The 12,891-nt window shown below is 40.0% G+C and overlaps 1 protein-coding gene across 1 annotated transcript; it reads right to left on the bottom strand.

Moving 5' to 3' along the window:
* Window positions 1-394: 394 nt before the first annotated feature.
* On the bottom strand, window positions 395-5,451 carry LOC307038746 (uncharacterized protein). Its single transcript, XM_079680411.1, has 4 exons — window positions 5,402-5,451; window positions 4,474-4,502; window positions 2,742-2,861; window positions 395-2,587 (listed from the first exon to the last, which is right to left on the bottom strand). Exons 2-4 carry the CDS (start codon window positions 4,500-4,502, stop codon window positions 2,170-2,172), a joined length of 567 nt encoding a protein of 188 aa, XP_079536537.1. The 5' UTR covers window positions 5,402-5,451; the 3' UTR covers window positions 395-2,169.
* Between the last annotated feature and the right edge of the window lie 7,440 nt (window positions 5,452-12,891).

The raw sequence follows: 12,891 nt of genomic DNA, 5'->3' as shown, positions 1-12,891 counted from the left end.
ATTTTTTCCGGTTGTGTATTTTCAAATTCTAGCGCACTCGAGCTGGTTTCTCCATTCTTACCTACCCTACCTTTAACTTATTTTTAGGGTGCAGCTATATGTTTTATTTATTTCAAAGTGGCCCATTTTAATAATATTTGTTTTCCTTCAAATGTGCAGAGGACTCCCCAAGTGCTGTGTTTAATTTATTTTAAAGTAGGCCTGTGTATTATTTTTAATTCTCCTTATAGGGGTTCTTTGTTTCTTATTAGAGGTTAACAGTTTTATATAATGTAATAAATAGCCTAATAAATGCAAAAAAACTGTAGTTTTTGTCTGATATAACAATAAATACAACTTTATTAGCTATCAAGCTATGAAATATGTTTTGCGGCTCCAGACACATTTTTTTTGGGGAAAAAGCAGCAAAATGGCTCTTTTGGTCAAAAAGGTTGCAGACCCCTGGATGAGGATGATCAGTAGTGAGAGCCGTGCTGCATTTTCCTCCGGTCGGATGTGATATAAAAACAAAGCGATTATGTTTGTTGTTGTAAACTCACGTGGATTAAACTACATGTATTAGTGCATTCATTTCAATTGTCGAACATATAATACATTAAATGATCGTGAGGATGATGATTGAAAATCGTTTGTTTGAGCTGGGCTGCATTTCCTGATGAAAAAACATAGCGATAGTTTTGTACTTACGCCAACGTAAGGGGGGGGGCTTGGGGACCTCTGTATCGCCTGTCAGCGCAACTTACATGATGCCGTTTAGACAATATAATAATAAAGGGCGGTGCCGGCTGTCAGCGAACCGATCCGGCCTTTCTGCGCGACTATCACTCAAATGCGGGACATAGTCTCAATGTGTGGGACGCGGGACAAATAATAAAAATGCTGTGTGTGCAGTCCCGCACAGTGCGAGACACCTGGTCACCCTACACACACAGTTCTGCCCCTCACACACACACGCTTCAAATCAAGTTGCATAAATGCTTGAGCTACGTTTTTATTACAATCACTGTGAAATCTGCCTATTATGTTTTCGTTATTATTACAACAAACACACACTTCCAACTGATAAGACTGGCAATGATTTTAGATGTATTAGACTATTAAAAAAAGAAATCATGCTTCAAATAAGTGGGGGTACGGCGTACCCCCACGTCCAACGCCCACTACACCACTGACTGCAACTTCAAAAAGCTAAGGTTTGTTTGTAAAAGTTTCTTCAAAATAAGAGTCCCGATCTTATTACTACCAAAATAAAAGTGCAAAACGAAACTTTACCATAGGAAAATATTGGCATACAAATATAATCACTTCTATAAAAAGATAACACATTTTAAATATAGTTAGACATATTAAAGGTAATTTAAAGCATTAATAATTAATATATAATTCTTAATTGTGAATGGTTTTCATTTATTTAACATTAGAAATGTATTAGTCTGGCCAATCCAAGACTTCAATGCGGAAGGACCAATGGATCTATGGTGGGGGTCAGCACAAAGGTCAAGAAAACCCACATTTGAAAGGAAGACAACGGATGACCAAGAAACTAGTGACTTGCTCAATTCCTTTTTGGGGGATCTGTGAAGAACAGGACAACAGTTGCACTACTGGTGTGTTGTATACCAGCAATTGAGGGTGGACAAGTTTACTACCACTTTAGTTTCAAATAATTGTGTTAATTACTTATTGTAAAGCATTTGAACATTCTTTTGTGTCACATGTTCATTATTAAGTTGATGTATAACTGTATAGTATCTTAATTATTTAAAATATAAGGTGACTAACAATGGCAACCGTATTTTCAGTTTTGGCAACCAAAAGCTGATGCCAGCCTGGCAACCACTTTTAAAAGTTAGCGTTGAGCCCTGTTTAATAATATATTTATTTTTGAATCAAGTATTCATCTTTATTGTCTTCATTGTTAGTTTCCACATGCCTAAAACAACCTCAAGCTAAATCTAAAAGTTGATGGCTAAATAAGAGCGTTTGAGAAATTGTGCAAGGCATACAGTAATAGTCCGAATAGTCGATTAATCATTTCATTAATCGATAGATTAATCGATTATCAAATGAGTCGTTTGTTGCAGCCCTACTTTTTGAGATATTTTCTTTTGCCTGATCCAGATTGCTCCCTCTTTTCTTTTCCTGTACTGCTGTGTGGTGTACGGCACGTTACTCTGACCGGATGTTAGCCTGAGTAGCTGATGGCAATGACTTGTTGAGAACCATCATCTGAGAGCTTCCAGGCACAACCTGTGAGGGTCCAGGCACTTGAGGAAGCTGCACAGATGGTACCATGTATGGTGTTGAGAAGGGTGGAGTCGGTGCAAGGAAGGGAAGAGCATAGTATGGAGGTTTTGGTGGGACCTGTGAGATGGCCACTGGTTGTGATCTCTTCTGGAGCTTTGCCTCACCAGCAGTGTTTGGCGGCAGAACAAAGGTGTGAGGCTCAGCCAAACTGCCAGGAAACAGAGATGTCCCTTTCTGCATTGCCACAAGAAGCTTCTCAGAACCTGCCATGGGAACGTCAGGAGCGGGGATACCCTGCTTCAGGATCTGCTCTTCCTGAGACCTGCAACGCCTGCTGAACCTGCGGAAACATGAAACAATCAATATTAATGAATACAATTGAATATTTGTAATGAAAAAGAGTTGGGATTATTTTGAACAGTAAATTATTTTATTGGGTAAGTATTACAGAGTAAGTATACATGTCTTGCAGTATATTTAGTATGCTTATTAACTGTGTGTGGGTGGAAAGCTGGTCTTCTTTTTGGCGGTGCCCTCCCTTCACACTGGAGCCAGTTTGTGCGTAGAACTTCTTGACCTTTGTTGCTTCCAAAGTGTCTGTCAAATTGAGAATACAGGACTGTCTCAGAAAATTAGAATATTGTGATAAAGTTCTTTATTTTCTGTAATGCAATTAAAAAAAACAAAAATGTCATACATTCTGGATTCATTACAAATCAACTGAAATATTGCAAGCCTTTTATTATTTTAATATTGCTGATTATGGCATACAGCTTAAGAAAACTCAAAAATCCTATCTCAAAAAATTAGAATAGTTCCTCAGACCAAGTAAAAAAAAAAGATTTATAACAGCAAAACACAATCAAACATTTGAAAATGTCCATTAATGCACTCAGTACTTGGTTGGGAATCCTTTTGCACGGATTACTGCATCAATGCGGCGTGGCATGGAGGCAATCAGCCTGTGGCATTGCTGAGGTGTTATGGATGCCCAGGATGCTTCAATAGCGGCCTTTAGCTCATTAGCATTGTTGGGTCTGGTGTCTTTCAGCTTCTTCTTCACAATACCCCACATATTCTCTATGGGGTTCAGGTCAGGGGAATTTGCAGGCCAATCGAGGACAGTAATGCCATGGTCAGTACACCAGTTACTGGTGGTTTTGGCACTGTGGGCAGGTGCCAGATCATGCTGGAAAATGAATTCCTCATCTCCATAGAGCTTTTCAGCAGACGGAAGCATGTAGTGCTCTAAAATCTCTTGGTACACAGCTGCATTTACTCTGGGCTTGATGAAACACAGTGGACCAACACCAGCAACTGACATGGCTCCCCAAACCATCGCTGACTGTGGGAACTTCACACTGGATTTCAAGCAACTTGGATTTTGCTCCTCTCCAGCCTTTCTCCAGACTCTGGCGCCTTGACTTCCAAATGAAATACAAAACTTGCTTTCGTCTGAAAAGAGGACTTTGGACCACTGTGCAACTGTCCAGTGCTTCTTTTCCTTAGCCCAAGTCAGACGCCTCTTCCGTTGTCTTGAGTTCAGAAGTGGCTTGACCATGGGAATACGGCTATTGTAGCCCATTTCCCGGACACGTCTGTGAACAGTGACTTTTGATACCTGGACTCCAGCTTCAGTCCACTGTCTTTGAAGCTCCCCCAAATTCTGGAAGCGACTCTTCTTCACAATGCTGTTAAGGCTGCGGTCATCTCTCTTGGTTGTGCAGCGTTTCCTGCCACATTTCCCCCTTCCAACAGACTTTTTGTGGATGTGCTTTGAAACTGCACTCTGTGAACAGCTTGCTCTTTGAGAAATTTCTTTTTGTGTCTTACCCTCCTGATGGAGGGTGTCAATGACGGTCCTCTGGACAGCAGTCAGATCAGCAGTCTTCCCCATACTTGTGATTTAGTTTACTGAACCAAGCTGAGTGTTTTTTAAGGCTCAGGAAACCCTTGCAGGTGTTTCGAGTTAATTAGACGATTCAAGTGATTCGTTGAACACCCTACTAGTATACTTTTTCATGATATTCTAATATTTAGAGATAGGATATTTGAGTTTTCTTAAGCTGTATGCCATAATCAGCAATATTAAAATAATAAAAGGCTTGCAATATTTCAGTTGATTTGTAATGAATCCAGAATGTATGACATTTTTGTTTTTTTAATTGCATTACAGAAAATAAAGAACTTTATCACAATATTCTAATTTTCTGAGACAGTCCTGTATTGTCCCATTTTCGAAAGCGTGGTTCCATCTAGAGAATAAGAAAATAGTCATATTTAAAAAAAACTGAGAAATATGTAATTTATAATACATATTTAATAAACAAGCTGTAAAAGATTACATATTGATTAAAAGAAAAACTGATGACTCCATACAATACAAGTTAAAGATGAATAAAAACAAGTACAAATGCAGATTATGCATTTAAATGTAATCAATCAATCGAAATGTATAAATAGCCTATATTTTGTATGAAAAACTCGACCTTCATACTAACTATTTAATAATTTCCTCTCAATTATAGTGGAAACAGGCCTGCCTACTCAAGTACAAGTATTTAATAATATAAGGTGGAGTTAACTGCATTGTAACTTCCCTTCACTGTCCCCCCCGGACTTTCATTGTTTACAGGTGAGGTTTAGTATTTAAATTAATGGTAAAATAAAAACAGTTGTCCGGTTACATTCAAGGGCAAGATTTGTTTTGCTCTTGTTTTATTTGTCATATCATGCTGTTAAAGCTCGCTTAAAGACTAAATTCACTTTTAAAACACGTCGGTCGCTGCACCTCCGGTGACGGAGAAAGACAAGGCAATAAAAGAAGCTCCGCTCGCTCCCGTCCGGTCCCGTCCGAGATTCTCTCTAGCTCGTAGTTATGTTAGTCCTTAACTTAAACTGGGAAATGTCATAAACAGGCATGTTATTTAGCCAGATATGTCAACATTAAATTGACGATACATGTAGGCTACATAATTATCCGCTACCGGTAGGTAAACATTACATAGGCCTACATGGAACAGTTACGGTGGGACATGTCCGGTTCGCTTGTCAAATTTCCCTGTGCAACATGTTGTTTAGTTAAAATATATCTATACATCTAATATGACAGTTTATAAGCATTGACAACATAGTTAAAGGATGATGTACTTACTTTCGTGATGTTGGGAAAAAGTGAATCTCTAGCTCGCGGCGTCCGCAGAGTATAGCCCCGCCTACAGAGACGCTGATTGGTCAATTCTTGGTTGCTGCGGGAGCAATTCTTGGTAGCAATACGGCCGCTGATTGGCCAGAGCTCTCAATTCTTGGTAGAATCTTGGTAGCAGACGTGAACATGATTGGCTGTCGCTACCAAGAATGAGCTCGACTCACAAGCGACAGGGAGCGCCACAGCCTCCCTCGATAACACCTCTGAATTACCCAAAACATGGAACATCAAGATACATGACAAAAAACACAGCAGGAGCAAACACACTCTTTTGTTGTCAGTTGTTTTGATTTATTTTGGATCGAAAAGAGACTCTTCTGTTTAAGTCGGTACCAGAAACACCCTGCTCTCCTGTGTGTGCAGTGTGTGTTAATTTCACCCAATTATTTCACCTATTTCTACATGTTTTGTTCTTAAAAGCATCAACGTTTCCTTTAAACAGCCTGAACTATTGTCCTTGAATATGCAAGCCACAAAACATAACATTTAACAGCATTTATTTTTCTTATAGGCTTAGATCCCAACAACAGTGGTATGATATCTCTTTCGACAAACCCCCACACACACCCAGTGGGAAAAGTGCACAAAGTGTATGCTCACTGTAGAGCAGAAGGCACCGAACATCAGAGAACCTTTTAAGGCGCAGAGGAGCATTTTGTCTCCTCAAACGACTCGGAGAAAACCAGACAAAATTTCTCAGAGCAGCTGGAGAAACAGAGAAACGCGCAGCCATCACTTTAGAGAGAATTTGATATCAGACAAAGCTAATCTAATGCTCAGCTCTTGTTTCAAAACTTCAAACTCGACGGCAACTCGTTGTGATGAGGCTGGATCTGAGTGAGAGCATGGGAACCAGAGAGAAAATAAAGGAGCAGAGTATCACAGAGCCTACCGTTAGTTTCTTAAGGGTGACTGCTTCCTTTTTTAACAAGCATGTGTGTGAAGATGATAGATGGAAGGGTAGATGGAAAGATGAAACAAAAAATTCTAAAAGGGATTCTGGATAAAAAAGAAACGAAAGAGAGACATACATAAATGGACTAAAATGAAGTCCAACACTATAATTAGCTTTCTTGCTCAAATCAAGTCATGGCGCTTTTGCTCGAAAAATATCCATTTTATCCGATAATAAAGAAATACATTGCAGGGACTTATATAGATTTAGTCACAGGGAGACATGGAGGAATAAAAGCAGCAATACCAATTTGCTATTTAACAACATAAAAAACGGTTTCTTTCACAGAAGGCTAGCTGGGGATAGAGGCATGAAGAAAGGCAGAAAATAAGAAACAGTGGGCAGTATAACAAGCTCCGCTCCTCAAATGACTGTCGGACAGTGAGAGGCAATTACAGAGCAGCACGCACACTGGCCCAGAGCTGAGAGAGAAACACACTCTGACTGAACAAGAGGAACAGTGGACGGACAGACTGACAGAGAGGTGCGACGCTGTGAGAGAAACACAAACAGCCTGTCACTGCACTCTACATGTACTCAGTGGAGACCAGTGGCGGAGCTGGGAGTGGCCACTCCCAGCTGAATCCGGGCCACCCTATTGGCCACCCCAAACACCCTCACAAAGGGGGCCCAAACAATTTTAGAACATTAAGAAAAAAAAATGTAAGTAACCTTTCATCATTCATCAATAATTAACATTAATAGGACATTATATCGATAATGTAATTACTAAACTTACAATTCATTTAACTTATTTTCTTCCAAAAGTGAATTATCCAAAGCCTCTGTACACCCCCTTCTACTTACATGTAATGGTTTGGTCCTGCCTCCAAACGCGGTGCAGCACCGCCGGCACTTTCTAGCAGAGAGTGAGAACATGTTACGGACCGTCCACACTACAGCTTCGACAGCTTCAAAAACGGTTTCCAACGCGTCTGCCCATTCACTTTGAATGGGGTGACGTCACGTTGCCTCGCTTTTCGCCGAACTGAATTGTGGGTAGCAGAGCGGAGCTTTCCTGGCGTTTCAGGCTGCAAAAGTTGAGCAATGTTCAACTTTTGAAACTTCTGAAGCTTTCGGTGGAAGCGTCAGCCAATCAAATCATATGCCAGTACAAGCTCTAGCCAATCAAACCGCTGCTTGTGTGTCAGGGGCACACAAGCATTCATGTGATTGGTTGTTGGTCGAGCTTCAGACACGCCCGCCGGCAAGCTTTTTTTGAAGCAGTAGTGTGGATGGGCCGTTAGGAGCAGGGATGCTAGTACTTATGTGTGAACCATGTCTCAACGACTAACAAAGTCAGGCTTTCAAAAGAGAAAAGAAAGGAGAGAAAGACAAGAGAGAGGGACTAAAGGGCCACAGTATGTCACCCGGTTTTTCAAAGAAAAGGTGGGTGTGGTCTATGAGTGGTGGAAATGTGTCTGTTAGCTACGCGTAGCCCATTGTAAATAATAATTGTTATGTTTTTTTTACAAAACTGACATTAAGTACTTTTAATATCTATAAAGAAAATGCAGAGGTTTTTAATTTCACTGCTCTTTTAGCTGACATTTAACAAATGCAGGTACATTTTTAGCAGCTATTCATACTAAATGAGTTGTCCCTCCCCCTGGTGCCAGGACCAACAGATCCATCTCTAGACTTAGCAGCACTGTCCACCCATAAGTGTTATATTTTCACAGCTCAGTGTCAGTAAATAGTGTGCAGTTAGTATTGGACTACAAGATAGATGCAAGCCTGTACAGGTAGTAGGAGTTATTTAAAGCATAAATGAGGCGTGTGGCGCAGTGGATAGAGCCTTGGGATCAGGGGGTCACAGCAGATTAAAACCCCACTGCAGTCAGCATGTCATTGTGTCCCTGGGCAAGACACTTCACCCCAAAATTGCTCCTGTGGGATTGTCCACAGTATTGAGTATGTTAGTCGCTTTGGATAAAAGCGTCTAACAAGTAACATGTAATGTAAAAAATGAGTCGGTTGGGTTCTGGAGGTGTGGTTACAGCAATTGTGCTTGGTTGGCGTGGCCTGTGCCTGGTGGTGGGGCCTAATGTGATATATTTTCATGGGGCCCAAAATCTCTAGCGGCGCCCCTGGTTGTGTGAGTGTATGGCCAGAGGGCAGGACCTATAAACACATTTACTAGCCAATAGCATTGTGAGGCTGATCAAAAGGACCTTTTGACTATGTAAATCTCTTTTAAAAGTCTTTTGAAAAAACAAAACATTTACTGACTTTGTTAGGATAGCTTAAAGTAATGTTGTAAAATTACAACCGGGGGCCTTACAGGGTTATGGACTATTGTTTATTGTTATTTCCTTTAAGATGTTTATTCTTAACCAATCATTGAATTTAAAAACTCTTATTTAAATAATGTGTGTGTGTCTCTGTATTCCTGATGATACACTGAGAGAATGAGCTCATAGGGCTGCTGATCACCATAAGCTAAACAGTCTGTATATTGCATTACATTAATGTAAGATTCGTTGATACTTTGCCTGCGTGAATACGAACAAAATAGTTAGATATACTGAATATTATTTGATTAATTCCACCACTTAATCCCAAATAATGTAGAGGTGTGTTGTAGTTGCCTTAAATAACCCCTTATTTTCTAGTGAGATGTATTTTTATGTTCATATAATAGTGATTTCAATGCCACCCCAAAATGATCACTGGTTCCATCCTGGCCACCCCACTGAAAATGTCCTGGCTCCGCCACTGGTGGAGACTCAGGCGATAATCCTCTGTATTCTCAACAGGTTTGCAGTTTACTTTAAAGGTCCCATGTCATGCTTTTCCGATTATTACCTGTCCCCTTGTGTGTTATGAAAGTTTTTATGCATGTAAACGGTCTGCATAGTCACAAACCCTCAAAGTACACCCTGTAGCGAGTACAACTCTAACACAGAAAAGACCTGTCTATGCTGACCCAGAAAACCTCGTTGGATATTTCTCTTTTTCCATTTTGTTCTTTCTGGGTATGGTGACGTGCCCATACCCAAAATGGACCCATTGGTCCAACTGTGGTGCGCTTACACTGTAGGTGCGCCACGTTTGGGGGTGCGGGTGCTAGTGGAGCCTCGCAGATGGGGGTGCTGCAGCTCCCCCCCTTCCCGTGTCCATTCGTGATGTCTCGCTGTCTCGCAGACCCCACGCAGCAAGCAGGAAATGAACCCAGCTCACACTGTCCGCTCCTCGCAACGTCCCGCCAACAAGGCACCCAGACCCCACGCAGCATTCTCATCTGTTTGTCATTACTGGTGTCATTTTCTGGTCGCTAACGCCATTGTAACACATAATTACTGATGTTCTGCTGTAACGGTGGTGATCTCATCAGAACAGAGTGGGCGAGCTGACCAATCGGAGCACAGTGGGCTCACAGGGAGGGGGGGCAGGAGCTCCAACAAGTCCTTTAGGACATAGAGTGAATACACATACTATACAGAGATGCTCTATGAGAAACCAATGTGAGTTTGGAAAATTGCACAATATAAATCTGTTCTAGTAGACCTCAACAATGGAATTATGATCAGTAGAAATGGCCATGACATGGGACTTTTAATAGTGTGTGTTGGGGAGGTGCAAAGTGGGGACAACACTGTTTATTCCCCCAGTCACTTTGTAATATTTGTATTCACAGTTTTGTTTCGGTGTTTCTGAATCAACAAGTCCTCCAACTCATACGACCAAATAGGTTGATTGTTCAGCAGCTTATTACGACCTATAGTCACGTTTTAAAGTTTAGCACCTCTAGTTGTCGTGTAAGAAACAACAATTTGCGGCAATTGCAAACGCTATACAGTATATGTGAAATAATATAGCAATATCCTGTAAAATTATGTGAAAACATGAATAAAACTACACATCTTCAGATTTTATACATACATAAGTGTCCTACACTAATAATACAAAGTTATTATGGAATTGTATACTGTGTGTTATTGGTAACATCTTCATAAAGTATAATTTATTGTGTTAACATTGTAAACTTGACAGTTTTTTACTCGAATCAACTAGTGGTTAAAGCACGTTATTGAATTTTGTTATTGAATATGTTATATTTGATGAAAACATTTAAATATTAAGAGCACATACAAAATAGGGGGAAAGTAGAAGGTCAATGATAGAAATATAGAATAGAAAATATCAAGAAGAGACTGTAGTGATCTCTATAATAAAACAGTTTAGTGCAGGACGACCAACATTTTATTAGGAGGATGTGCAAAACAGACAAACTAATGAGGCTTCATTTAAACATTAAATAACACTTTAAGTTAAGGTCTTCTTTCGAATAAGAAAAACACTTTGGGGGTATCTGGAGATAAATATTAAGCCTGACAAAGTACTTAACGTCTAATATATTGCATAGTTTATTTTGGCACTTGACAATCACCTTCCCTCAATTTGACTCAGGTGTAACTAAAGTCTGCTTTAAGGGTTGTTTATATTTCACATCATTAATCAGAATCTGCAGAGTAACTAAAATAAATGTAGTGGAGTAAAAATACCAGGTTAACCTCTGAATTGTAGTGGAGTAGAATTACAAAGTAACAATACATTGCATGTTGTACATGCTGCTGTCACAAAAACATCTCCCAACTTGGGATCAATAAAGTATATATTATCTTATCTTATCTTAAGATGACCGATGGCTACTGCCATATTTGCAAAATGTGCCTCTGAACCTTGACAAGTGCATGTTTCAGGTTTATTAATTAACAACAGGAGGGGTCACAGACATAAGACCAGCTGTTAAATAAAGCTCTTCTGACCTTAGCTGTCATGTATATATTAATGCTGCCCATTATGGACACAAGCGATTTTCACCCATTTATTCATTATATGTTTTAAATTTGAGTGTTTCTTATCCCCTAAACCTCCAGGGGTGTACACAGTTTAATACTGGCAACTTCTAATTATGGGAAATACGAAAATGTCTTTTAAAACTACAATTCCCAGTAGAGACGTGCCATAGAACATGTTGCGAAACACAATAGCCAGCATGTGTAGTTCTGGGGGGTGGTGCTGGACCCGTTCGAGTCGAGTTTTGGATAGTCTGCCGTGGTTTCATTCCATTTCAAAGAGCTGTTTGAAGCTCGGCGTAACCTTGGCGCACTACTCTACCCTCTCATTTCATGTGTCTGCACTTCCTGTCCTTGTGTGTCACCTGTCAGCCTGATTGTTGTTTCCTGCTCCTGATTGTTTCCACCTGTGCCCCATTAGCTAATGTGTGTGTGTGTATATATAGCAGAGGTGGGAGTAAGTCCTACATGTGCAAGTCATGAGCAAGTCTCAAGTCTTGACCTACAAGTATCAAGCAAGTCCCAAGTCACTGTGGTGAGAGTCAAGCAAGTCAAGTCAAGTCATTGCTCAGGTCAAGTCAAGTCATACGAAATTCTGATGAATAAGCCCAGTTTCCGCATTTAAATCAATTAAAAGACAGTGGTTATGAAAATGGATTCAACCCACACTATGATCTTCATTACATACACAGTTAATCATTTGAAATCTAATTTAGACCGATGACAATCATTTTAGATTCATATTAACCCCAGAACTGTAGACAATATAGCTAGGACTCAAAAAGTCTGTTCAAAAAGGCAGAATTTCAGGTAAGAAAATCATATATGGCATTTGCCATTACACATATTTAATTTAAATGTCTGTGAACACAACACACTCTCACTCCATAAACGTCCAGGAGCGACGCTTGGTCAGGTTCCCGAGGCGTGCAGTTGGGACGCTCCTAGGCTCCTTCAGCTTCATAAAGGGACGCAAATAGCTTTCAACTGATTGCAATGTATTCCCTTCTGCGGCGGGATTTGACGCTCATGGAAGCACGGCATTCATTTGTGTCGGCTGCCCTTAAAGGCAATGTGAGCGTCCATTCCCATTGGATAACAGAGAATTATACACCAGGAAGTAAGTATTCTCCTTACTGTCAATTGATTTGACAGTGATATCTCCACTACTCATCAACTCAAAAACACCAGATTATCCTTGTTGATTAAACGACATTGATAGGTTTTGTGAACATTTTCTTGTTTCCCCAGCTGGTCGACACCTCTTTTAGCAGAAACAAAGGCTACATTCATGTATTAAATCAATGTTAATCTAGGTGGATGTGGAATTAATGGACGTGACGTTGTGTGATTGTGTTGCCAGGCAACAGCTTCGGTTCATGTTAATTTACAAACTCTTCAACTACAACCGTAGTTGTATTTAAAAACATGTTAGAAGACCTCACAAAATACTTTAATGTAAATTAAAATTGAAATGTGAAGGAATGTGTGTACAACAAAATACATCCTTACGAAATACGAAACCGGAAACAGATGGAGGCAAGATCCTCAGCTCGATTTAGCCGCAAAGCACGCTGGGATTTGGTGTTTATAAGATGTGAAATCCGAAAACATATTTTAAAAATAAAATAATACATTATTCCGAGTGTGCATGCTTTTCTCTTTGAAAGTCATCACAT

This window comes from Notothenia rossii, assembly GCF_949606895.1.
Source record: "Notothenia rossii genome assembly, chromosome: 5".
NCBI lineage: Eukaryota > Metazoa > Chordata > Actinopteri > Perciformes > Nototheniidae > Notothenia > Notothenia rossii.
Note: the sequence above shows the minus strand (reverse complement) of the source record. Positions and strands in the feature narration are given on the sequence as shown.

What these genes read in the sequence shown, in the direction of transcription:
- LOC307038746 (XM_079680411.1), bottom strand. Translation starts at nt 4,502, where the DNA reads ATGGAACCACGCTTTCGAAAATGGGACAA. An exon ending in CGCTTTCGAAAATGGGACAA is followed by an intron (nt 2,862 to 4,473) that starts TACAGGACTGTC and finishes GAGACAGTCCTG; the next exon opens with TATTCTCAATTTGACAGACA. An exon ending in CAGCTTTCCACCCACACACA is followed by an intron (nt 2,588 to 2,741) that starts GTTAATAAGCAT and finishes ATGTTTCCGCAG; the next exon opens with GTTCAGCAGGCGTTGCAGGT.